Source organism: Sus scrofa, chromosome 5, assembly GCF_000003025.6.
Source record: "Sus scrofa isolate TJ Tabasco breed Duroc chromosome 5, Sscrofa11.1, whole genome shotgun sequence".
NCBI lineage: Eukaryota > Metazoa > Chordata > Mammalia > Artiodactyla > Suidae > Sus > Sus scrofa.
Genome location: NC_010447.5, coordinates 6,859,825 through 6,885,629, shown reverse-complemented (window position 1 = coordinate 6,885,629; position 25,805 = coordinate 6,859,825). Strand labels below are relative to the sequence as shown.

Here is a 25,805-nt window from a genome sequence, read left to right as displayed (position 1 = left end):
ACTTAATGTCTTCAGTCCAGAGGATAGGATGTTTTCTTTTTCTTTTTCTTTTTTTTTTTGTCTTCTGTCTTTCTAGGGCCGCACCCATGGTGTATGGAGGTTCCCAAGCTAGAGGTCAAATCAGAGAGTTGTAGCTGCCGGCCTATGCTACAGCCACAGCGGTAGCAACGCCAGATCGATCTGAGCTGCGTCTGTGACCTAAACCACAGCTCATGGCAATGCCGGATCCTTAACCCACTGAGCAAGGCCAGGGATTGAACCTGCGTCCTCATGGATGCTAGTTAGATTCGTTTCTGCTGCACCACGACAGGAATTCCATCTTTTTCTTATTCTTTAAAATTTTCTGCACATCCCCCTACACACCCCACTCCTCCCCCTGCGGCATATGGAAGTTCCCAGGCCAGGGATCGAACCTCTGCCTCAGCAGCGACCTGAGCTACTTTAGAGACGACACCAGATCCTTAATCTACTGAGCCACAGTGGTGACACCAAGGACAGAATGTTTAAAACAACTTCCCTTACTTGCTTTTGGGTAGCACTGTCTTTACCTGGACTGAGGGCATGTTAGCCAGCTCTGGTACCTGGTTCAGCAGCTAGAGCTGAGGCTACAGCATCAGGATCCTTTGTGAGGCGGCCTTAGTGACAGGGGTGCTATGAGGCAGGGGCTACCCCGCCCCAAGGTAGCTGGGTCAGCCATACCAGTCCTGCCCTCCAACTCCCCAACACCACCCGCCTGACCTAAGCTGTGTCATGTTGCTGCCCCTCCTGGGCGCCTGTGCTGTGGTGGGACCATTTCAGGGCCCCGAGTGGGAGCCAGTGCGGGGCCTATTCTCCAAGGATCGCAGCTGCAGGGACCCTCGGTGCTGTGGCAACCTGCTCGTCCTCTGCCTGTTTCTGATCTGGCAGGCCCGGCAGTACTGGCACCAGGTCACCAGGACCCACCGCAGCATGAGGAAGTCCACCAAGGTGAGGGGGGCCCCACACACCACCTTCCTCAGCACCACGACTGTCTGGGTCATCTGTCACAAGGGCCCTGTTCTGTGCCCTGTGGACCAGAGGTGAACTCAGACTGGCAGGGAGAACATTGTCCTGCCTCAAACCCAGCAGTCGGCCTGGACGTCGCTCTCCCTCGCGCCTCACATTCAGTCCACCTGCTCGTCCTAGGCTCTCCTTGCAAACCATACCTCAAAGCTGATCGCTTCTCAAAACCTCACCACACAGTCCCAGGCAAAGCCACCCTCAGGTCTCACCTGGACTGTAGGTACTCCTTTCTGCTTGGTTCCTGTCCCCCCCCCCCACCCAACCACAGTCAGTGCTCCAGGCAGCCAACAGAATGAACTTCTTCTTTCTCTCTCTCTTTTAAAAGATGTTGAGGGAGTTCCCGTTGTGGCTCAGCAGAAAAGAACTTGACTAGCATCCGTGAGAACACAGGTTTGACCCCTGGCTTCCCTCCATGGGTTAAGGATCCGGTGTTGCCATGAGCTGTGGTGTAGGTCACAGACATGGCTTGGATCTGACATTGCTGTGGTTGTGGCGTAGGCTGGTGGCTACAGCTCTGATATGACCCCTATCCTGGGAACTTCCATATGCCATGGGCATGGCCCTCAAAAAATTTTTTTTTTAATCCAACGATAAAATACATATAGAGATTATAAGTGTATAAATCAATGAATTTCTGCAAACTGAACACATTTGTGAGCAGCACATTAAGAAACAGATCACTGTTAAAGGATCCAGTGTTGCTGTAGCTGTGACATAGGTTACAACTGTGGCTTGGATCTGATCCCTGGCCTGGAAACCCCATATCATGGTGGCCAAAAAAGAAAAAAAAAAGAAAAGAAAGAAAGAGAGAAAAAAGAAACAGACCACTATCAGCAGCCCAGAAGCTTGCAGATACAACTGTGCTGATTTCTAGTAGTAGGTCTAGTTTGCCTACGTGGAACCATACACTAAGTATTTTTTGCTCTTGGCTTAAGCCTAACATTATGCTCAGGAGCAAGAACAATTTTTTTTCTTTTTAGGGCCACACCTGTGGCATATGGAAGTTCCCAGGCTAGGGGTCAAATTGGAGCCACAGCTGCCAGCCTACACCACAGCCACAGCAACACTGGATCCGAGCTGCATCTTTGACCTACACTGCAGCTCCCGGCAATGCCGGATTTTTAACCCGCTGAATGAGGCCAGGGAATTGAACCCTCGACCTCATGGTTGCTAGTCGTATTCGTTTCTGCTGCATCACAACAGGAACTCCAAGAATAAGTTTTTAAAAAGAGATCATAGCACTTTGCCACTCAAGACCCTGCAATGGCTCTTATGGATACACTTTCAGTCAAACTCAGAATAAAATCCAATCCCTAACCACAGCTACAAGACTCAGAATAACCCATCCCACGTTTCTCCCTCACCTCACCTCCTAGAGCTCTCTTCACCGCTTGTTCCATTCTGGCCACACAGGCCCTCTTGCTGTTCTACAAATGACCCTGTTCCATCCAGTGCCTTTGCACTGACCTCATCGGCCTACAGTGCTCTTTCTTGAGATGTCACTTGCTTTGTCCCTTGCTTCACTCAGGTCTGTAGTCAGATGTCACCTCATCTGAGAAGCCTTCTCTGAGCAATATGGCTAAAGGAGCTAACCCCATCCCCCCATCGGAACACATTTTTATTTCATTTTATTATTTATTTATTGTCTTTTTAGGGCCGCACCTGTGGCATGGAGGTTCCCAGGCTAGGGGCAGAATCTACACCACAGCCACTGCAACTCGGGATCTGAGCCACATCTTCGAGCTTCACCACAGCTCATAGCAACACCAGATCCTTAACCCACTGAGTGAGGCCAGGGATCCAACCTGTATCCTCATGGATACTAGGTGGGTTTGTTACTGCTGAGCCACAACAGGAAGTCCCACATCAGAACACTTTTTGACACCTAACATCAGGTTGTAGACTCGGTTAGTGCATCTTCCGTGTCTAGAAGTTGGCTTCTGGCAAAGACTTTGTCTTGTTCCTGCTGGTACCTCCAGCACCTAGAACAGTGCCTGGCCTGGAGTAAATTCTTCATCTTTCTTTCTTGAATAAATACTCTTTTCCCTAAAGGAAGCGACTCCCCGTTTCCTGAGCCCCAGCATCCTTATCTGCATAGTGGGGATCGTACTTCTGACCTGTGAGGATTAGAGGAGACAATGCGAGTACATTGCTTCTCTGTTCTCACCTACAGGTGCCACCGCAGAAGTGGGCAGTGCCCTCCATGAGACATGACCCTTGTTTTGGGCTGACCCCTGAATTCTTCTTCAGTCCTGGCAAGTTCAGGTGCCTGGATTCTCATGCCCAACAATGGGCACAAAAGAAGAGAGGGGAATACTGGAGGAGCCTCCAGGAATCGTGGACCCAATATCTGCTCTCGTGTCAGCACTCGTGTCAAGGTTTACTTTGGGATGCCCACACCCCTTCTGAACACATTTTTTGCACCACCTCCTTTTCAAACACCTGTGTGCTACCCCAGGGCAGTTCTTGGGAAGCATGGCAAGGACCCTGGTGTCACAGTGATGACCAGACTCATCTGATTTGCAAACCTCTGGACATGTGCCAAAGGATGGAGCAGCTGTTGGTCCAGTCTCAGGAAGAAGTGGTACCAGTGGATCATACTGTCAGCATGAGATCCCATCCTACCTCCATGACCTCTCTCCCACACCTCCCTTCAGCTCAGAGGCTACAGTTCTGCTCCAGAGAGTTCCTACCTGTTCTTCCCAACCAACAGGCAGCAATGCCCACATGGAAGTTCTGGGGCTGCCCACAAGGGGCCTGGGCACCCAGGAGGGAAAACCAGACACTAGGCAGAGAGGATAGTAGAGGGATGCAGGCTCCAGGGTGGGTGAACCAGCGAGAGAGCAGAGGGGAAGATGCTTGGGAAATTCAGACATCTGGAAGGCAACTCCCAATGAACATTGGGATGGAGGACAACACAGAGACTAAGGCCTTAGCGTGGGGAAGCAAGCGACCAGTGATAAGTAAAGCTGTTAGAGAGATCTTGATACCAAGTAGGGAGAACCAGGAGCAGGTGGGAGTTGAGAATAGACCTGAAATTCAGGAACTAGGGAAGAGGAACCAGAGGGAGGTTGGAGGTAAGACCCTTCCTGAAACCAAGGCACACAGAAGAGAGAACCAGGAACAGTTAAGATGCAAAATTGATGCAGAGACCCAAACACCAGCGCGGGAGAATCCGGATAGGAGTAGGAATAAGGATGCTGGAGAGACCCAGTCTTTTGAGAAAAACAGGAAAGCGGCCAGAGGGGAAGAGGAAGGAGAGACCCAGGCCCAAGGATTGAGGGAGCAGGGCCAGACTGGAAGTGAGAGTGGTGAGGAGACCCGAGTGCCGGGGTGGGGAAAACAAGACCAGATGAGAGGTGATACCAGTACAGAAATTCAGGCAGAAGAGAGGAGAAAAAAGGGCAGGGTTGGAGGTGAGAATGCTGTGCGCATCCAGACATCTGGGAGGGAGAACCTGGGAGAAGTTAAAAAAGAGGATGGCATAGAGACCCAGGCCCTGCGGTGGGGGAAACAGGAATGTGTTCAAAGTGAGAATGTTACAGACACGCGGAGAGCAGGGTGGGAACAGCAGGATCAGGGCACAAGTGAGAAATCTGGGAGGATCCAAGTATTTAGGGTAGAGATCCAGAAAAAACTAAGACATGAATTTCAAGTAGGGTGGGAAAATCAAGGCCTGAAAAGAGGTGAGGAGGCTGGGCAAACCCAGATATGTGGAAGGAAGAACCTCAGGGAGATAAGAGAGGAGGATTGGGTGGTGATCCAGGCACAATGGTGGGGAGACCAGAGACCAGTAACAAGTGAAATTGACAGAAAATTCACAATACCATGTCGGGAGCATCAGGACCAGATTGGAGGCGAACACAGAGCCAAAATTCAAATGCTAGAGAAGAGAGGTCAGAGAAACGACAGAGATGACGATGGTACAAACACCCTGACACCTGAGGCAGAGAACCAGAGACAATTAAGAGGTATAACTCGTGTAGAGACCCAAGCACAAAGGAAGAAGAAGCAGGAGCGGTTTGGAGATGAGACTAGTACAGACATCCAGGAAACGGGGAAGAGAAACTGGAGAGGGATTAAAGACGAAGATGACAAAGAGACTCAGGAACTTGAGGACAAAAACCAGTGTCAGTTCAACAGTGACATTAATGGAAAGATTCACATGCTGGAGTGGAAGAATCAGGAATGCATTAGAGACAAGGATGGTGGACGTACCCAGGCATCTGAGGCAGAGAAACAGGGAGAATTAATGAGTAAAGTTGGTGTAGAAACTCACTCAGTAGAATGGAAGACAGAGGAGCAGGTTGGAGGTGAGAATGGTGCAGAAATTCAAGCTCCAGAGAAGAGACTCCAGAGAGAACCTGGAGGTGAAGATGGTACAGAGACCTGGGCACCTGGAGAAGAAAGTCAGAGTCACTTAAGAAGTGACACTGAGGAAAAGACTCATTTATCAGATGGGAACAACCAGGAGCAGCTAGGAGGTGAGAATGAAACAGAAACTCAGGCACCAGAGAAGAGACCCCAGAGAGAACCTGGAGGTGAGCATGGTGTAGAGACCCAAAGACCTGAAAGAGAGGACCAGGGACAATTAGATGGTGAAACTGGAGAGAGCCACTCACCAGGGAGGAGTAACGGGGAGCAGACTAGATGGAACAGGGCAGAAAATCCAACATTGGAGAAGAAAAGCCAGAGAGAGGTTGGAAGTAAGGATGGGAGAAAGGTCCAGAGACTTAGGGGAGGGAAACAGAGACAATTAAAAAGTAAAGTTAATGGGAACACCTGTTCATCAGAGTGGAAGAACCAGGAGCAGATTGGAGGTGAGAATGGTGCAGAAATTCAAATACAAGGGAAGAGAGACGGGAAAAGGACCACAGGTGATGATGGCCCAGAGATCCAAGCTCCTGGGGGAGATTATCAGGGAGAGTTAAGAAGTGAAATTGATGGAGAGATCCAGCTACAAAGGCAAGGAAGCCAGAATAAGGGTGGAGATGAGGATGCTGCAGAAACCCAGGATGTAGGGAGCAAGAGAAAGTACAGAGCTGAAGATGCTGGAAGGCTTCGAGTACCAAGGGGAAGAAACAAGGGCCAGGTCAGAGGAAAGGATGCTGCTAAAGGCAATCTCCAAGGTGACTGTTCTGGGGGTGAAGGGCCCCCAGCCCTCACTGGCTCTGTATATGGGGCCATGGACCGAGAACAAGCAGTGGCCTCTGCTCCCTGTCCTGAGATGAAGCCTCTCCCCAAGAAGGGTGACCTCTTCCTACTTGCCAGTGGGGAGGAAGAGCATGTGGCCAGTCAGAGCATGGCCCCCGCGGGGAAGAACAGGGTGGGTGTCATTCCAGCCTCCCAGCAGGCTCGACCTAAACTCCAGAGAAGCCAGCGAAGGGACAAAGGAGTGGCTCCAGGGAAGACATCTGGCTCAACTCGACAGCTCGGGAACCTCCAGTCCTCGGACCTGCCCTCTGCCTGCCCCCGGCAAGCTGCCAAAGCGCTGGCAGGCATTCCTACTGCCCTCACCGTCCTGCCCAAGTGGCCAGCCCTCAAGAAGAGCCAGCGGCTGCTCCTGGAGTCCCTTATGCGGCGGAAGGTGGCACACCTGAGGTGGGGCCTCCCCCAGCGGATCCTAGAATCCTATTTGCACTTTAACTTTTTAGGGCCAAGCCCACTGCCCCTTGCTGGGACATGGCTCCCTGGGTTACACCCCACCTGTGAGCTGCAGCGGCAGCAGGATAGGCTTTGGGAGGCCCAGGGCTGCAGGCCAGGCCTTGAATCCGCAGAGAGGTCCCAGAGGGTTGGGCTCCCAGGAAGGAAAAGCTCTAAACTTCCTATACAGGCCAGAGCTCTGGAGAGGCGGAGACCACACGGGTCAGAGCCAATGGGCACTTCCATCCCCCCTAAAAAGCCTAAGAGAGTCAGGCCACTAGGGGGCCCCAGAGAACCACAGGATGTTCAGAAAGAGGCGCCTCCGGGGGTCACGCTCGCAGCACTTGGGAACCCCAGGCCTGCGGCAAAATCCAGTAGCTGGTGTGGCCAAGGAAGGGTCTCAGAACCTTCCAGGGAGAACAGCAGAGGCAGGAAAACGGTCAGGCCGGGCTCTCCCAGACGGCAGAGAGGGGTGCAAGCAGGGTGAGGATCTCGCCCTCCGCGGCAGGCTCCCACCACTGCAGGAAGGAGCACACCTCTCCCGAGCCCCCTGGACTCAAAGGTCAGCAGCCCACACACAGGAGAAGGGGAAGTCTGGAGCCCGAGGAGGGCAGGGGACCTGCGCGGCAGCTTTCCGCCTGTTCCACGGACACCGCTAGCTTCAAAAGGAGTCTTCAGACGGCAGCAGCAAGGCTGAGCACGAGCCTTTTGAAGAAGATAGCCTGGTCCCCACAGCTGGCCAAGCCCCAGCACTTAGCCCCCAGCCTGAGCATGAGGGATCCTGATCCCACCCTGCTGCCCGAAGTGGGGAGGGTGGATGCAGGGGAGAATGGCAGTGGAGCCCACACTTCTTTGAAGAGGGACCTTCAGCCACCAGGTCAGTGTGGCACTGGGATTCTTCCCAAGACAGACGAACTTGGGAAAACTGAGAACCCCAAAAAGGCCCCACAAAATCCTCCAGCCCCCCCAAAGCTTGGTTTTATGAAGCGTTTGAGGGGTTATGTGCTCCAGCATAGCTTTAGAAAGTAGACTGTGGGCCCGGAGTCCTCCAAACACAGAAAGTGCACGAGTGGCCTACCTACCCCCAAAGCGGGTGATAAAATAACCTCTAATAAAATTGGCTATTTGGGCCCTGTGGGGCTGATTTTTTTGGCTTTTTTTTTTTTTTTTTTTTGGCTGCACCTGTGGCTCGTGGAAGTTCCTGGGTCAGGGATTGACCCTTAACCTGCTGTGCCACAGGGCTTCTTCTTTGGCACATGTTTTATGAGCGCTGTCTTTTGGGGTTTGGGATACTTCATGGGTAGGACAGACACCCCTTCTAGTCTATGGTTCCAAAGGCTTGGGGAATGTGGGTCAGCCCAATGTCATCTCCTACACAGCTTCCCTCTCCAGTTCCTCAGAGTGGCGTTTACGGACGTGTCTATCACCGTTCTGTCCTGCCTGTTCCAAGTATCCGGCCTCAACCCGCCACAGCCGGTTGCGGAGGAGGGGTGGTTCTCTTCACTGGACACTATTATTCAGGTCCTTTGGGGCACAGGGAAGGGAGCTGATCACTGCATATCTGCCCTACCGGGATTCTGTTGTCTATGAACAGATGTCACTGAAAAACCATTTCCACTTCATTTCTCAGGCACCAGCAACCATAACTACTTGTTGCTTTGCCTTGCCCATCTGAGGAACATCCTGGAGCTAATTATTTGTTTCAATCACATCCGAAACTTCTTAGCCAAAAGGCATTATGTCTTGTGATACTTCAGCAGACAGCGTCAGCACGTGAAAACAGATTCCCAGAAACTAAATTAGTAAATACTGGAGCTGGGAATTCAGATTTTCTCCTCCTCTATCTTCCCTCCCTTTTCCCCTTTCTCCCTTCCTTTCTTTCATTTAGCTTTCCTATTTTTTACTTTTTTTTTTGTCTTTTTATCTTTTTGTTGTTGTTGTTGCTATTTCTTGGGCCGCTCCCGCGGCATATGGAGGTTCCCAAGCTAGGGGTTGAATCGGAGCTGTAGCCACTGGCCTACACCAGAGCCACAGCAACGCGGGATCTGAGCCGCGTCTGCAACCTACACCACAGCTCACGGCAACGCCGGATCGTTAACCCACTGAGCGAGGCCAGGGATTGAACCCACCACCTCATGGTTCCTAGTCGGATTCGTTAACCACTGCGCCACGACGGGAACTCCTAGCTTTCCTATTTTTTTTCTTGACCGCCCCCGAGGCATATGGAAGTGTCCAGGCCAGGGCTTGAATACGACCTATGCCACAGCTGTGGCAACGCCGGATCTTTAACTTGCTGAGTCACATGGGAACTTCCTACCTTTCGTATTTTTTAATGCTTTGAAAAACCCACACGTGCAGTAAAGAGAGTTTAGGAAATTCAGAAAAGGAAAAAACAATCCATATTCCCATCACCTAGTTCATGTTTTGATGTTTTTCTTCCTATGCGTTGTTGCCCACAGGGTGTTCCCATAGCAAGGGTGCTTACCACTGCTGCGGCACCTATACTGTGGGAGGCAGCATCCATGAGGCTCCCAGTGCTCCCTACCTCCTGGGATTCATGCCCCGTGCATTCTCTTCTCCCTGAATGTGGACTGGAGCTAGTGACTCACTTCTAACAAAAAGGATACAGCAGGGAGTTCCCTGGTGGTCTAGTGGTTAGGATTTGGTGCTTTCACTGCTGTGGTCTGGGAACTGAGATCCCATATCAAGCCACTGCAAGCCACAGCCAACAAACAAACAACCTCCCCCCAAAGAAAACAAATAGGATACTGCAGAAATGATGGAATGTCACTTGTGAGAACAGGTTACAAAGACAAGCTTCCATCTTGGTCACACTTCTTTCAACTCTCTTACTTGCCCCCTGAGGGAAGCTGTCCTCTGTTGTGAGCTGCCTTATGAAAAGGTACGTGTGGTAAGGAACCGAAGAGGCCATTGAACAACAGCCATCAAGAAAGCGAGGCCACTAATCATTTGCGTGAGCTTGGAAGCAGATCCTTTGGCTCTAGTGAGTCTTGAGATGACTACAACCTCTTGAGACCCAGAGTTGGAGACATCTTCCTAAGAAGTGCCTGAATTCCTGATTCACAGAAACTATGAGAAAATAAATGTTGTTTTAAGCTGCTAAATACTGAAGTGTATTAGTTTTCTATGGCCACTGTAACACTTGACCACAAACTTGGTGGCTTAAAACCACTGAAATTTATTCTGCCAGTTCTGGAGGCCAGAAGTCTGAATGAAATCAAGGTGTTGGGGAGTTCCCATTGTGGCTCACAGGAAATGAACCCGATTAGTATCCACGAAGATGTGGGTTCGATCCCTGGCCCTGCTCAGTGGGTTAAGGATCTAGCATTGCCGTGAGCGGTGGTGTAGGTTGCAGACATGGCTCAGATCTTCGTTGCTATGCCTGTGGCTTAGGTTGGCAGCTGCAGCTCCAATTTGACCCCTAGCCTGGGAAATTCCATATGCTGCAGGTGCAGCCCTACAAAGAAACAAACAAACAAAAAACAAACAAACAAAAAAAACCACTGCCAAAGGCTCTAGGGGGTTCTCAGTTCCTCATCTCTTCCAGCTTCGGGTGGCTTGTGAGCTTGGGGCCCCTTCACTCAGATCTCTGCCTCTATAGTCACACTGCCTCCTTCTTTACTCTGTGCGTCTCTTCTCAAGACACTCATCATTGAATTTTGGGCCCACTGGATACTCTGGATGATCTCTCTTCACTTCAAGATCCTTAATTATAACTGCAAAGATCTTTTGGACAACAGGTAACATTTACAGGTTCTGGGCATTTTTGGATGTTTATTAGTTTGCTTCACTTGCTATAACAAAACGGTACAGCCTGGATGGCTTAAACAATGGAATTTTATTTTCTCACAGTTATGGAGGCTAGAAGTTCAAGATCAAGGTTCTGGCTACCTTGGTTTCTGGTGAGAGCTCTCTTCCTAGCTGAGAGATGGTCACCTTTTCACCACGTCCCCACGTGGCCTTTCCTCAGTGCACGTACATGGCCAGAGAGAGAGATCATTCTCTCTTTCTCTACTTATAAGGCCTCCAACCCTATTGGATTAGGGCCCCACCCTTATGACCTCATTTCATGTTTGTTTGTTTTTGACCCCCCCTCAGCACATGGAGTTCCCCAGCCAGGAATCAGATCTGAGCCATGGTTGCAAATTATGCTGCATCTGCAGCAATGCTGGATCCTTTGAGAACACGGTGTGGGGCTAGGGATAGAACCTGCATCCTGGCTGCAGAGATGCCACCACTACTGTTGCACCACAGCAGTAACTCCTCATTTAACGTTAATTGCCCCCAAAGGCCCCATGTCCAAATACAGTCACATTAGCGATTAGGGCTTCAACATCTGAATTTGAGACACACAGTCCAGTCCATAGCAGACATGGAGACTGGAGGGTCACCATTCAATCCATTAAATGGACTGTTACACAGCAATAGATAACTAAGACATATATAGCTTGTTATAATAATTTGCTTGTCTATCTCCTTGACTGGACTTCTAGTTTCTTGAGGACAAGGACTGCCTCTTGCTCATTTTTCTTTTCTTTTTTTCCAGTAGCACTGGTTTAATGACTAGAGACAGAAAGAACAAACAGGTATTTGAACAATCTGACTTTTTTTTTTGCTTTTTAGGGCTGCACCTGAAGTATATGGAGGTTTGCAGGCTAGAGGTCTAATCCAAGCTACAGCTGCTGGCATACACCACAGCCACAGCAACCCAATCCAAGCTGCGTCTGTGACCTACACCACAGCTCACGGCAGCGCAAGATCCTTAACCCACTGCGTGAGGCCAGGAATTGAACCCAAAACCTCACGGTTTCTAGTTGGATTCATTTCTGCTGTGCTACAATGGGAACTCCACAGTCTGACAGTCATTTTTGATGTTTGGGCTGTGCCTGCAGCATATGGGAACTCCTGGGCTAGGGATTGAACCCTTGGTACAGCAGCAACCCAAGCCACTGCAGTGACAACGCTGGATCCTTAACCCACTGTACCACATGAGTACTCCCAATTTTCTTGATTTAAGATGATCGAAGTGTGTTTTTTAGAAAAAGCTCTACACACTGTTTAAGACAAGTACATATAAGAAGGCTTTTTGTATGTGCTGACTATCATGATAACTCTAGTTGATTCTTTATGAAGGATTAGAGATAACACATCTTTAGCAGTGCACGAGAAATAAACTGAAAAAAACAATTTCTTTGATTTAGGAAGGATTATATTCTGGGAGATACATCAGAGGAATGGACAGTAATTCTAGGATTATAGCCAGAAAGGACTGGAAGACTTCAGGACGTGCTTCAACTTCTGGATTTTGAATGTTAAATAAGTGATTGCAGTGTGATAACCGTATTATCCTTTTCTTTGCAAGAAATTGAATAGCAGCACATTTTTATATCCTGAATAACAGACAGATTCATTTTTTTTCCCAATTAGCTATTTCTCATCCAAGGCATTAGGAAGATCTCTCCTGTTTCCAAGTACGAACACTGGAATGCCTTGTAGCTGTGGATTATTAGAAAATCATGCAGTTCAAGAGGCTATCTTTTCACGATAGCGTTTACCATGTAAACTATAGCACTGACTCCTCTGCAGTACCATTCCCATAGGCTCTGGAAGCAGGGTTGTCCTCCTATAACCCAAATCTTTTTTGTTTTTTGTTTTTTGTTTTTTTTTTTTTTTGCTTTTTAGGGCCACACTTGCAGCATATGGAAGTTCCCAGGCTAGGGGTTGAATCAGAGCTGCAGCTGCCAGCCTACACCACGGCCATAGCAACTTGGGATCCCAGCCTCGTCTTCGACCTACACCACAGCTCATGGCAACACCGGATCCTTAACGCACTGAGCGAGGCCAGGGATCGAACCTGCATCCTCATGGATCCTAGTCTGGTTCATTAACTGCTGTGCCATGACAGGAACTCCCTATAACCCAAATCTTTATTGTGACATTACCTTTAGTAACTTTCCTCATGTGGAAGCTGCCAGGATGACACTGATGAAGGTGGTCTTGCCGGAGAACAGCAGCCCCACGATCTTGCTCATTTTTGAATCCTCTAGCTCCTAGCACAGTCGCCGTCTCTAAATTTTGTGGGAAAAGAGTGCATGCTTGTCGAGGCAAAAAAAATATAGGAGTTCTCTTGTGGTGCAGTGGGTTAAGGATCCGGCATTATCACTGCAGTGGCTTGGGTTGCTGCTGTGACTTGGGTTTGATCCCTGGCTCAGAAATTTCCACATGACGCAGGAGTAATAAAAAAGATAGACAGATAGATATCTAATGTTCAAGATGTACATGATGTTATTTTTTTCTGAAAAAAGTTTATATGTCTTTGTATGTTGCTACTGTAAACAGGTGTTTAAAAGATTAGAAAAATGTATGTCAAAATATTTTTACTTTTATTTTCTTCGTTGAACAGGTATTACTACTATTTTATATAAATATTGCTTTTTAGGGCTGTACTTGAGGCATACAGAAGTTCCCAGGCTAGCGGTCAAATTGGAGCTGTAGCTGCCAGCCTACAACATGGCCACTGAAACACTGGATCCTTAACTCACTGAGAGAAGCCAGGGATCAAAGCTGCATCCTCATGGATTCTAGTTGGTTTCTTTACTGCTGAGCCACAACGGAAATTCCTGCTATAATATATTTAAGGTGTTCTGAATAAATGTCTGCTTATTATTTTACATACACACATATATAAATCTGCATCATTTGTACACAAATGGATTAAAGAATGGATAAAGGCCTGATACTATAAAACTCTAGTTTTAGCATTTTAAAGAGGATTTTTCCATATTAATACATACTTTTCTTGTTTTTTAAATTTATTTTTTTAATTAAAAAAAATTTTTTTTGCTTTTTAGGGCAGCACCCATGGCATAAAGTAAGTTCCCAAGCCAGGGGTTGAATCAGAGCTGCAGCTGCTGGCCTATCCCACAGCCACAGCAATGTGGGATCTGAGCTGCCTCTGTGACCTACACCATGACTCATGGCAAGGCCAGGTCTTTGACCCACTGAGCGAGTCCAGGGATCAAACCCGCGTCATCATGGATACTAGTCAGGACCCTTTCCACTGCACCACAAGGGGAACTCCTTAATATCTACTTTTCTTTACTTTTTTTCTTTTTGTCTTTTTGCTTTTTTCTAGGGCTGCTCCCGTGGCATATGGAGGTTCCCGGGCTAGGGGTCTAATTGGAGCTGTAGCCGCCGGCCTACACCAGAGCCACAGCAACGCAGGATCCGAGCTGCGTTTGCAAACCTACACCATGGCTCACGGCAATACTAGATTCTTAACCCACTGAGCTAGGCCAGGAATTGAACCTGTGTCCTCATGGATGCTAGTCAGATCTGTTTCCACTGAGCCACGATGGGAACTCCTTAACATTGCTTCTAGATATAGAAAACATTTCTTGAACTTACCTGTTTCAACATTAACCAGTTGCTGGGGTCTTTGCTGATAAATAAATCTTCGTAGACTGATGGGTTGTTATCCTTAATATATTAACAGTAAGCTATTTTTTCTTTCTCTCTTTCTTCCTTTCTTCTTTGGTCTTTTCAGGGCCACACCCACAGCATATGGAGGTTACCAGCCTGGGGGTCGAACTGGAACTGTAGCTGCTGGCCCACACCACAGCCATAGCGAATCAGTACCTGAGCCATGTCTGTGACCGACACCACAGCTCAGGGCAACCCTGGGTCCCCAACCCACTGAGAAAGACCAGGGATCAAACCTGTGTCTTCATGGATGCCAATCAGTTTTTTTTCTGCTGAGCCACTACAGGAACTCTGAGGTTTTTTCGGTCTTTTGTCTTTTCAGGGTCACACCCAGGGCATATGGAGGTTCCCAGGCTAAGAGTCGAATTGGAGCTGCAGCTGCCGGCCTACAGCACAGGAACGCGGGATTGGAGTCTCGGCTGCAACCTACACCACAGCTCACTGCAACGCTGAATTCTTAACCCACTGAGCAAGGCCAGGGATTGAACCCACAACCTCATGGACGCTAGTCAGATTCGTTAGCCTTTCAGCCACCACGGAAACTCCAAGGTCGTTTATCTTTAATAGCAGAAAGTTTACTTCCTTTCCTTCCTTTTTCAAGGTTAATGGCACGTCTGTTAATGCTTTTCAACCTTCGGTGTGGTGACGATGAATTCCTGCGGGCTCTGAGAACAAACAGCTTTGAGCTTAGCTGCACAGGTTCCACAATCCTGGAGTCGGCAACCCGCTCTTCGAGGCGCTGCGTCTGCTACTCGGTTCGCTCAGGCGCTGTCACCCCACGCACCCCCGCGCCTGCGCTGAGCTCTGCCAAGTGCGCCTGCGCAGAAACTGCGCGGGAAAAGGTGTTGCCGCCTTCGAACACGAGCGAAGAGATGGCTGTGAGGGAGGCGGCGGTGGGCCTTCCCGGGTTCGGGAGGGAAGAAGAAGCGGCACTGCTTTTCGAGAGGGCCCATTACCGGCACGACCCACGCTGGCTGCTGCCCGTGCCCCCACGTCTCTGCCTGGCCTGCGCGCTGGAGCTGCTGCCGGAGCCCGGTGTGTCGGTGAGGACTGGGCCTCGGCGTTTCCCTCACTAACCAGGGCCGCCCCTCTCCACACCAGCTCCTTAAAACTGGATGCACCTTCCCGGAAACAAAACCGGGCCCACCCGCCTCCTTAAATCAGTCCGTTAAACAGGCCTGCCCCCTTGGCTCAGGCTCTCTCCTGGGGCCTTCTCATGCCCTTCAGTCTTCTGAGCGCGGGAATGTCGCGGAGGCGGCGCCCTGGGCTCGCGGAGGGTGGGAACAGCGGGTGGAAGTTATAGCCGGGCAGGGGTGGAGTGAGGGGAAGACCTTTCCAAGAGGCAGAGTGGGCTGAAGCACCGGCCGCCTGGTCCCTCAATGCCGACCCACTTTGCAGTGGGTTTTTGGTCCATGGAGGCCTCCAAAAAGAATTTGGGTCACTGCTCTCGCCGATTCATGGTGGGGAAATTCTTGCTGTGGTTGGGTGAGTGGAGGATGAGCTAGATCACCGGTTCTCAGGTTTTGCTCTTTGGATGGTTTTATACCTTTTAAAAGTGTTGAGGACCCTAAAGAGCTTTTGTTTATTTACTGTATTAAAATAACACAAATTGGAGTCCCACTGTGGCGGGTTGAATTACACTTGAGAAGATGGGTGAAATTTGGACCAGAGGAAATGGGGGAGCCTGTTCCAGGAGGTAGGGATTAGCAAGGAGGAATTTGGGGAGGTAATCAGAATGTGTTTGAAGGGAGTTGAGGGAAGTGAGATTGGAGAGCCAAGTTGAGATCAGTTCCTTTTTAAGAGTTTGAATCCAAGCTAAGGAGCTTGGTTTTAATCTGTCAGGTAAAGAATATCATTGAGATTTTTTGAGCAACTCATTTAAGCCCCCTTAGCCTGATGCATTGTATGGAGGGATTGGTGAAGAACAGGAGACTTGTGATAGCACAGGTTAGAGGCAATAAGAGGGTCAACTTCTCCACCTTTAATTAATTAATTATTTTTTGCTGTTTAGGGCCGCACCTATGGCATATGGAGGTTCCAAGGCAAGGGGTCGAATTGGAGCTACAGCTGCTGGCCTACGCCCACAGCCACAGCAACTCCAGATCCGAGCCACATCTGTGACGTACCCCACAGCTCACGGCAATGCCGGATCATTAACCCACTGAGTGAGGGCAGGGATTGAATCCACATCCTCTTGGATTCTGGTCAGGTTTGTTAACCACTGAGCCATAAAGGAAATTCTCTTCTCCACCTTTTATTGAACACACTTTTCTTTTTTTTTTTTTTTGTCTTTTTTTTGTTGTTGTTGTTGTTGTTGTTGTTGCTATTTCTTGGGCCGCTCCCTCGGCATGTGGAGGTTCCCAGGCTAGGGGTTGAATCGGAGCTGTAGCCACCGGCCTACGCCAGAGCCACAGCAACGCGGGATCCGAGCCGTGTCTGCAACCTACACCACAGCTCACGGCAACGCCGGATCGTTAACCCACTGAGCAAGGGCAGGGACCGAACCCGCAACCTCATGGTTCCTAGTCAGATTCGTTAACCACTGCGCCACGATGGGAACTCCTGAACACACTTTTCTTAGCTTCAGTTTCCACCAATTGAAAGGGTGATGTAATCGGTTGTACCTATGTTCCTGTTCTATCCTTGGTGCACACTCCTTTTTTTTGGCTGCTCCCACACTTGGTGGAAGTTCTTTGGGCCAGGGATCAAACCTAAGCCACAGCAGTGACAATGCCAAATCATTAACCACTAGGCCACCAGGGAACTCACCACACTCCTTTTTTGACCTAACTTTTGCTACTGTCTTGAGCACTTTGCTACCCAGTTACCTATAGAGGGAAGTGAATGGAGTGTGAAGATTTATGTCTGCATTGAATGGAAGGATGCATTTTTCTCTGCCTACCTCAGTAAGGCTCATGAAGGGCTCCCATTATCACTTTGTCAGACTGTTGAAATGGAAAGAGCACTAACCTTGGATAAGACCTGGTTGGAGACTGAGATTTGAGCCCCTGGGAAAGTCTCTGAGCTTCAGTTTTCTCATCTCCAAAATGGCAATAATAATACCTGTTTTTGCTTGCTTTGCCAACTCATTCGGTTTAAATAAGCTAATAGACAAAAGAGTGATTTGTAAACAGTGAAGTGCTATGTAAATATAGTGTAATAGGAACCTTAGCTCTTAGGTTCCTGGGTGTAAATGATGCCCTTTTTCATACCCCATAATTTCGATGATCCCACCAGTATTATCTTGTAATTATATTTGGAAATTATAGGAGTTCCCATCATGGCTCAGTGGTTAATGAAATCGACTAGGAACCATGAGGTTGCAGGTTCGATCCCCGGCCTCGCTCAGTGGGTTAAGGATCCAGCGTTGCCGTGAGCTGTGGTGTAGGCCAGCGGCTACAGCTCTGATTCGACCCCTAGCTTGGGAACCTCCATATGCCACGGGTGTGGCCCTTAAAAAAAAAAAGATGGAAATTATAATTCTTTGGGTTCAGAATGGCTGAGACTTGGTTGCTATTGAATATTTTTCTTCACCTGCCCCAAGCTTGTACGCAAGAAGCATGTGCTGTCCTGCTTCCGAGATGCTCTCATGAGGCATGCCTCCCTGGTCATGCAGCTGGTGGCTCAGGATCAGAGAATATGCATCCACTTCATAAGCATGCTTTTCGGTGAGATTAAAAGGGAAATTTGACATGAATTTTGCATGTATAGCTTTTGGGGTGTTGTAGAGATGGTCTTGGGTTGATAATTTAGACTTTTTGTGATGTAACAGTTTAACTTATTAGCAAATTATCTTGTCATGATGAAGAAATGGTCACAGTTCTAGGATTCGTGATGCATTCTATGATAACTGTCTTTACTATAGCGCAGAGATTAATGTCAGTGTGAAGATGAATGTGGGAAATGTGTGATCTTTCAAAAAGTCCAGTCTGCATGGTCTTTGAATAGGATTAGAAGTCAGTCAGATCTGGAGTCTGCTGATCTGAGTGTGTTGAGTTATTTCACGTCTGTACCTTAGTTTCCTCACATGTAAAATGAGATAGATTAAAAGGTCCCTTCTTTTAATACAATTATAATGTCCTGTGGAATGAGCCCTTTCAGGGAGGATGGGCGCTAACTCAGATTGGGTGCTTTTATCTGCTAGAGGCTTTTCAGGCTTTTAACTGCCAAGACAGCCTTTTAAGGGAGAGAAGATGATCCCCAAGGCTCAGGAAAGACATAGCTAACTGGCAGAGCTGGAATTTTACCCCAGGTCTCTTAGACTCCAGAACACATAGTTTTTATGCTGTGCCACACTGACTATTTTTATCCTTTTAAAGCCAGGGTGGGTTGTTGAAAGTCTGGGCGTTTGGTGCTGAGGATAGAATTTAGCTGGGACATTGCTTAAAGCTGCTATTAGTCTTAGAATTCACAGTATGCCTTTGTGGATTTCTCTTTTAACTATTAACCATCCCCCCTTACCTCCTCCTTCTGCTCAAGGACTGTTATGCAATGTGGAGGATGGGAGTATAACAGACCTCTGTATTGAAGGTAAGGTGAAACTGTGTGTACTTAGCATTTGAAGCTGGGGTGTTAGCCTGGATTGCAGCTCTGATTATTTGAGCTCTTAATGAAATATGCCATTTTAGAGACAGATAAAGAAAACTCAGCTGTCAATTGTTAATTCTGCATTTTTTTGCCTCGGACTTCTACTCTGTTCAAAATGCTATATCAGATTAGGGATAAGATGTAGTCTCTGCCCTCTAAGAGTCTGGAATCTGGAGGAGAGATTGGCTGGTAAATAACAAGAGCTGATGAGTGCTATTGTAAAGACATATACAAACCTCTGTTTTTATTACATTCCTGTTGGTTAATTGGAAGTTGTCTGCACATAGGTGATAGTAAAGCTGGGGAAGTGAGTAGGTTTACCTGTAAAGGGCTCAAAAAGAAGGAAGAGCATCGAAATGAGATCATTCTTGCAGAAAAAGCCAGAACTGTATCAGTTATGGTGAATTTAGGAAACAGAAACTACACAAGTTATTTGAACAGGAAAAAACTTGAAAGAATTATTAACTAGGTACCTGAAGCAAAAAGAGAAGCAAATTTTTACAGGGGTAGCAATTTCTGAAAACAGCTCCTACCCCTAGTGCTGGGGAGACAAAGGGAGAGGTTGTAATTATTAAAGCTTAGGTTGGAGGAAGGACCCCCATATATGAAACTCAGACTTCTGAGGAGAGGATGCTCCTTGGGTGCTAGTGGGTCCATGATCATCCCGTCACACTATTAGCAGCTGTTAACTGCTAACAGCTGTAACAGATACATCAATCTGATCTGTATGTACTTCTGACTGTCTCTCAGTCAAGAGAATGTGGACAAGCAAATGTACCACTTGAAGTTCTAACCGTTGGCAGGGGTGGGAAGATTTCCCTTCGCTGTTTTCCTCAGGGCCACTCTTGAGCAGGGCTTTAATCCTAAAGCCATCTGCTTCTGGTTGGTATCAGCATCGCTTGCAGAACCCTCATCAGACCCCAAGAACTTCACTGAGGTGGTGGGCACTAGATGGAGACTGCAAAGCTAGAGGGAGAAGAAGAATTTTCTCCTTCCTCACTGTTTCCTGCCCTCATCCAGTTTCTGTGTGTTGTACTAGAATGTGTCTTTACCCTGGAAGTGGCAGAGCCTTCCCTGAGTAGCCGCCAAATCTCCCCACACTTGCAGAGCCAGCCTCTTTTCCACTCCTCCTCAAAGACACCAGCAGCATTACAAATGATTGTATAGGAGGATGGGTTTAAGGTTGAGTGATAAGATTATTGCCAGTTATTGGCACAAGAATTATCTCATAATTCTGTTTTCTAGTAATGAAGTAGCAAATTCTCAGGGGGAAAAAAGTGGAAGTAGTATAAAATAGTAGTTTTCGACCTTGGCTTCAGAGCAGACTTACCTGGGAAGCTTAAAAAACATCCAGATGCTTAGACTCTTTCTCTACAGATTCAAACGGTCTGAGCTGGGACTTGGGCATTAGTTTTTTGTTTTTTTGTTTTTGTTTTTTTTTAAAGCGTCCTAGGTGATTCTAATGTATTGCCTAGTTGTAAACTAGTGAAACGAATAAATGGAAGAATGGGGGAAATAGAAAAGACTAATGCCAACTAACATAAGCAAACGACCTTGATTAGAAGGGCTATGAAAAGTGAACTTTGGGCCAGGGGTCGTCTTCTGATTAGTAATGCTTTTGTGTCTGTTCAGTCCTTATCCAGCTTACAACTCAGCTGAAGTTAGAGCAGGCCATTCACTACCTGCTGGATGAGTGTCACAAAGAGGTCAGTAATTAGCTGTGAATTCTTGAGTACCCTTCAGAATCCTCAGATGTCAGAGCTGGGTCAGCCATTCTTTAGATAGATGGGGAGATTGAAATCCACAGAGGAAAAGGGATTTATTTCTGGTCACTTGAATCAGTGAGGAGCCAGAGCTAGGGCCTGGGTCTTCTGATCCCGCTCCAGGATTCTTTGCAGTTTCCTTCCTTCCCGCTTCAGTCTCTCAAATGTTACCTTCATGTGGTAAAGTTTGTTTTCTGGCATAATCATCCCATATCCATTCTCTATAATCTCCTAAATATATATTTCCTTGATGAATTTATTAAGGAACTATGTCTTGGCTTTTGTGTGTGTGTGTGTGTGTGCTTGCGCACGCTTTTTAGAGCTGCACCTGGGGCATATGGAGGTTCCCAGGCTAGGGGTCAAATTGGAGCTGCAGCTGCCGGCCTACACCACAGCCATAGCAATGCCATATCCTTAACCCATTGAGCAAGGCCAGGGGTGGAACCTGCATCCTCATGTATACTAGTGGGGTTCGTAACCCACTGAGCTACAAGGGGAACTCCCTTGGCTTATTATTTTTATTTGGTTTGAGTTGCAAGCAGTATTTTGTACTGAGGCATTTGCTTTTATCAGCATCTAGGGTAAGCCCTGAGTAGATATGTTTAACCTGCTTTCTTCAATGTAGTCAAAGATAACAGTTAAATAAGCAGCTTTTGCATTGATTTAGGAACAGTATCAGAATCACTTTTTTTTTTTTTTGCAAGAAGATAAGTGTTCATCTTACCATCAAGAGCAACATTTAATTAGAAATAATGTTAGGAGTTCCTGTCATGGCTCAGCAGAAATGAATCTGACTAGAATCTTTGAGGACACAGGTTCGATCCCTGGTCTTGCTCAGTGGGTTAAGGATCCGGTGTTGCCGTGAGCTGCAGTGTAGGTTGCAGATGCAGCTCGGATCCTGTGTTGCTATGGCTATGATGTAGGCCAGCGGCTGCAGCTCCGATTTGACCCCTAGCCTGGGAAACTCCATATGCTGCAGGTGCGACCATGAAAGACACACACACAAAAAAGACACACACACAGAAGAAATAATGTTAAATTATCATGTCATTATAATTACTCTGCATGTGATTAATATATCAGACCAAATTCATAGGTGCTTATATCAACCTATCATTATGATGCCGTTTAACATTTTGAGCACTTTCTGTACACTAGGCACTGTACTGGTGCTTTACGTGCAGTGTCTCATTCAGTCCTCCCAACAGCTCTGTGAAACTGGTACGATTATTAATTCCCATGAGAAGGGTTAATAATCTTATTTAAGGTGCTACAGCTGGTCTGTAGAAAAGGTAAACGGTAAAATACACTATTTTGACTTTCCCTGTAAAGCATCAAGTATGGTGCCCGACAAATAGAATATTAGTAGCTATAATAATGATAAGAATAAGAATTTTTTTGTAGTGAACTAGAATTCAATCTTGATGATGTTCTCAACTTTCACCTCCCAGTTTCTGGCTCCGTACAAGGCAATATCCTGATTTTAATTTAGTTTAACAGAACATGTACTGAGCTAGGTACTGAGGACTCTGAGAGGAATCTGACTCAGTCCTTTTCTTCCAGAGCTTCCAGGTTCAGTAGGGGAGACTGACACTTAGCTAAAGAGGCTGATTACTGATTGTGGTGAAAGACGTGCAGTACAGGCTTCGGTGTGGATAGGACAGGATGAATTTTGGTGGGAAATCTGTCCTGATGCTGATTTGTAGAGCAGAATGTGTTCACTTTCTGTAGCTATGTAACATGCCCTCCATGCGAGGCAGCCTGGCCACCCTGACCCTCCTCGGCAAGTTGGTGGATGCCATCCCTGCTCTGGCAGACAAGCTTGTGATGGAGCACAGTGAGTGAATGAACCTCTGGGCAAGAGCTGCCACTGCCCTTTCAACCGGCTTTGATCACACTTCTATCTGGGTGGTCCATTCACTGTGTACACCTGGGAAGTCGTTACTTTCCTTTTGTAGGCTTTAGTTTCCCCATCTGCAAAATATGCTCTATGTTGGCCAATTGGGGAAAAAAAAAGTGTTTTTCAACTCTAGTCTTGGCTATTTCTATTCATTATTTTATTTTATCTAATTATTAAAAGAAAATTTGGCTGCATCCATGGCATGTGGAAGTCCCTGGGCCAGGGATCAAACCTGTGTCACAGCAGCAGCAAGAGCCACAGCAGTGACAGCACTGGATCCTTAACCTGCTGGGACACCAGGGAACTCCTGCTATTCATTATTTTAACACAGAATTAAGCACCTACATGAGCCTTCCTTTTTGGTGGGAGGAGTAATTAATTCTAAAATATAGAAACCTTTTTTTTTTTCTTTTTATGACTACACCTGCAGCACATGGAAGTTCCCAGGCTAAGGATTGAATCAGAGCTGCAGCTCCAGGCCTATGCCACAACCACAGCAACACCAGATCCCAGCCATATTTGTGACCTACATGGCAGCTTGTGGCAACCCTGGATCCTTAACCCACAGAGTGAGGCCAGGAGTTGAACCTGCATCCTCATGGACACCATGTCAGGTTCTTAATCCACTGAGCCACAATAAGAACTCCCTAGAAGCACTTTTTTCTATCAATAAAATACAAATAAATATCTCACAGAGGATTTATTCAAGGGTAAATTGCTTTACTTCTCTAAGCCTTGGTTTTCCCTTTTGATTAAGCCCCCAGAAATCATATAGAGGGGTGTATAGGGGATTACTCTCATCAACCCATTCAGGGCAATGGTTTGGAGTTTCATATAGCAGTTGATAATATGAGATTCCCCTGACCCCTTGATTTTCTGGATAGGTGACCTCATGGAACATCTATTGAGAGGTTTAGTGTACCCTAATGAGGGGGTCCAGGCTTCTGTCTGCTACCTCTATGGGAAGCTGTACTCCTCACCAGTTGCAGCTGAGATGCTTTTGGGCCATTTCCGAGAGAAGCTGTGTCCTGTCTTTCTTTCCACGATGCATGGTGCCCAGTCAAAGGAGCTACAGATCAATTGCCTAGGTAAGACATGGAACTGCAGAGAAAGAGAAGGCTTTTGGGATTTTGTTTTAGGATTGGAGGTGTTGCCTCTCTACTGGTAGGGAGGTTTGCTGCTTTGCAGAGGATAGAAGCCAGGGGTTTGGGATATAAGAGGCACAGACTGAAAACATGCACTAATATTTGTGTGACATCTTAAGAACATCTCTTTTGGAAGGAGAAGAAGAAAAACAGTGGGACAGCAATTTTTTTTTTTTTTGCCTCTGGTCTTTACTGCCTGCCCTGGTGAATCCTGTACTTGCTGCCAAATTAATCTCCACACTGTATAACTCACATGTTGTCAGTTTCCTATTTGGAAAATCATCTATGCCTCCCGCTGGCCTCAGTGTGAAGCCCAGGTTTCTATGTTATTTGAGGCTCGGTGTACCCTTTCAGCCTCTTCTCCTCTTACATCCTTACATAATTACACAAGATCTATTAAATGCTTTTGAGCAGGGAGTTTTCACATTTTGGATAGAACAAATGGGCATTGTGGTGACTGGGTGATGACCTGTTCCAGAGTAGGTGCTACAGGGAAAAGCATAGTCTGTGGTAACAGTAATTTCTTTTCACACTTTGGGCCAAGAGTTCTATTATGAACAGTTTAGCCTCACACAGAGGGTGTTCATTCTGAGCCAGGCTTTGGGCTGGGCCCTAGGGTCCTAAAGATGATCAGACCCAAGCTCTAATCCGAGGGCGTTCATAGTCCAATGTGGAGGACAGATGTGGACAGTTCGTTCATTGTGGTACTTGCTGTCATGGAGATTGCAAAGAAAAAGAAGAGATTCTACTCAGCGTAGTACTAGAAGGCCTAGCCAGAATAATTAAGCAAGAAAAAGGAATAAAAGACATCAAAATAGGAATTCCCATTGTGACTCAACAGGTTAAGAACCTGACTAGTATCCATGAGGGTGTGGGTTTGATCCCTGGCCTTGCTCAGTGGGTTAAGGATTCATTGTTGCCAAAAGTTGCAGTGTAGGTTGCAGAAGCAGCTTGGATCCAGCTTTGCTGTGACTATGCTATAGGCCAGCAGCTACAGCTACAATTCAACCCTGAGCCTGGGGACTCATATACCACAGGTGTGGCCCTAAAAATAAAAAAATAAAATAAATAAATAAAATTGTTAAAGTAGTAAATTTTTGAAAAAAGACAGCAAAATCAAAGGGGAGTTCCCGTCGTGGTGCAGTGGAAATGAATCTGACTAGGAACCATAAGGATGCAGGTTCGATCCCTGGCCTCGCTCAGTAGGTTAAGGATCCGGTGTTGCAATGAGCTGTGGTGTGGGTTGCAGATGTAGCTTGGATCCTGTGTTGCTGTGGCTGTGGCGTAGGCTGGCAGCTGTAGCTCTGATTAGATCCGTAGCCCGGGAACTTCCATATGCCGCGGGTGTGGCTCTAAGAAAGACAAAAAGGACAGCAAAATCAGGAAGAAGTAAAATTGTCTGTTTGTAGATGACATTACCTTATATATAGAGAACCCTAAAATCTACACTAAAAACCTATTACAACTAATAAATGAATTTAGTAAAAATGTAGGATACAAAATCAGTCGTGTTTCTATACACTAACAACAAACTATCTGAAAAAAATATTAGGTTTCTAGGGGTTGTCTGGAGGAGCCAGCTTGGGCCTATTCTGGTGCTCGTGCGCCTCTGTCTCACTTGCCAACCGCTTTGTCTTCTAGGTTTGCTGAGGCAGCTGCTGAAGTATGATCTCTTTGTGTCCATGATCATGAGCAAGTCTGCGCTGGCGGAAAGTACTGAGAGTGCTGAGGGGCCACCAGGAGAGACCTCACTGCCGCTGGTGCTCAAAAAAGTAGTAGTCTTGTGATTCATGGTCTCTGGGTTCAATGACAAGGGATCCTAAGTGCCTCTTGGGCCTTTTCTTCATCCACCACCCCTTCTATCCAGTGTTTTCTTACTGGCCAAAACATTATGGTATTAGAAGACTCAAAAGTTGGTTTTCTTTCAGTCACGAATCCTTGTATTTGTATCTTCCTCTTCACATCTGGGTTGTCTAAGAATGGACAACACATGCAGCAAGAGGAACAAGCTGTTTGAGGGATAAAACTCAAGCTTTTTAGCTCGGTACCCAGGGCCCTCTTTTTCTGGACCCGGCATATCCCTTCAGCCTTACTTGCCTGTCTCTTCCGCCCCACAACACAGTGCTCCAGCCATATGCAGCTCCTCCCTGGGCCTGCCTGTGCCGGGGTATCCGGTCTCTGTGCCTGTGCAGGCCTTCTTCCCCTTTGCCTTTAAAGCCTGAC

The 25,805-nt window shown here is 47.2% G+C and overlaps 2 protein-coding genes across 4 annotated transcripts in view; both read left to right on the top strand.

The window, feature by feature from the left end:
- Positions 751-7,469, top strand: C5H22orf46 (chromosome 5 C22orf46 homolog). Its single transcript, XM_021093100.1, has 5 exons — positions 751-966; positions 3,215-3,736; positions 6,269-6,367; positions 6,488-6,628; positions 7,344-7,469. Exons 1-5 carry the CDS (start codon positions 751-753, stop codon positions 7,467-7,469), a joined length of 1,104 nt encoding a protein of 367 aa, XP_020948759.1.
- MEI1 (meiotic double-stranded break formation protein 1) overlaps positions 15,031-25,805 on the top strand; it is an 84,643-nt gene continuing 73,868 nt past the window's right edge. For all 3 annotated transcript variants that reach the window (XM_021091442.1, XM_021091441.1, XM_021091443.1), the window contains exons 1-7: positions 15,031-15,230; positions 17,732-17,855; positions 18,667-18,717; positions 20,407-20,480; positions 22,269-22,374; positions 23,322-23,525; positions 25,224-25,354. In XM_021091442.1, the coding sequence (XP_020947101.1) occupies positions 15,060-15,230; positions 17,732-17,855; positions 18,667-18,717; positions 20,407-20,480; positions 22,269-22,374; positions 23,322-23,525; positions 25,224-25,354 (861 nt within the window). In that variant the 5' untranslated portion in view covers positions 15,031-15,059. The remainder of the gene's footprint in view (positions 15,231-17,731; positions 17,856-18,666; positions 18,718-20,406; positions 20,481-22,268; positions 22,375-23,321; positions 23,526-25,223; positions 25,355-25,805) is intronic.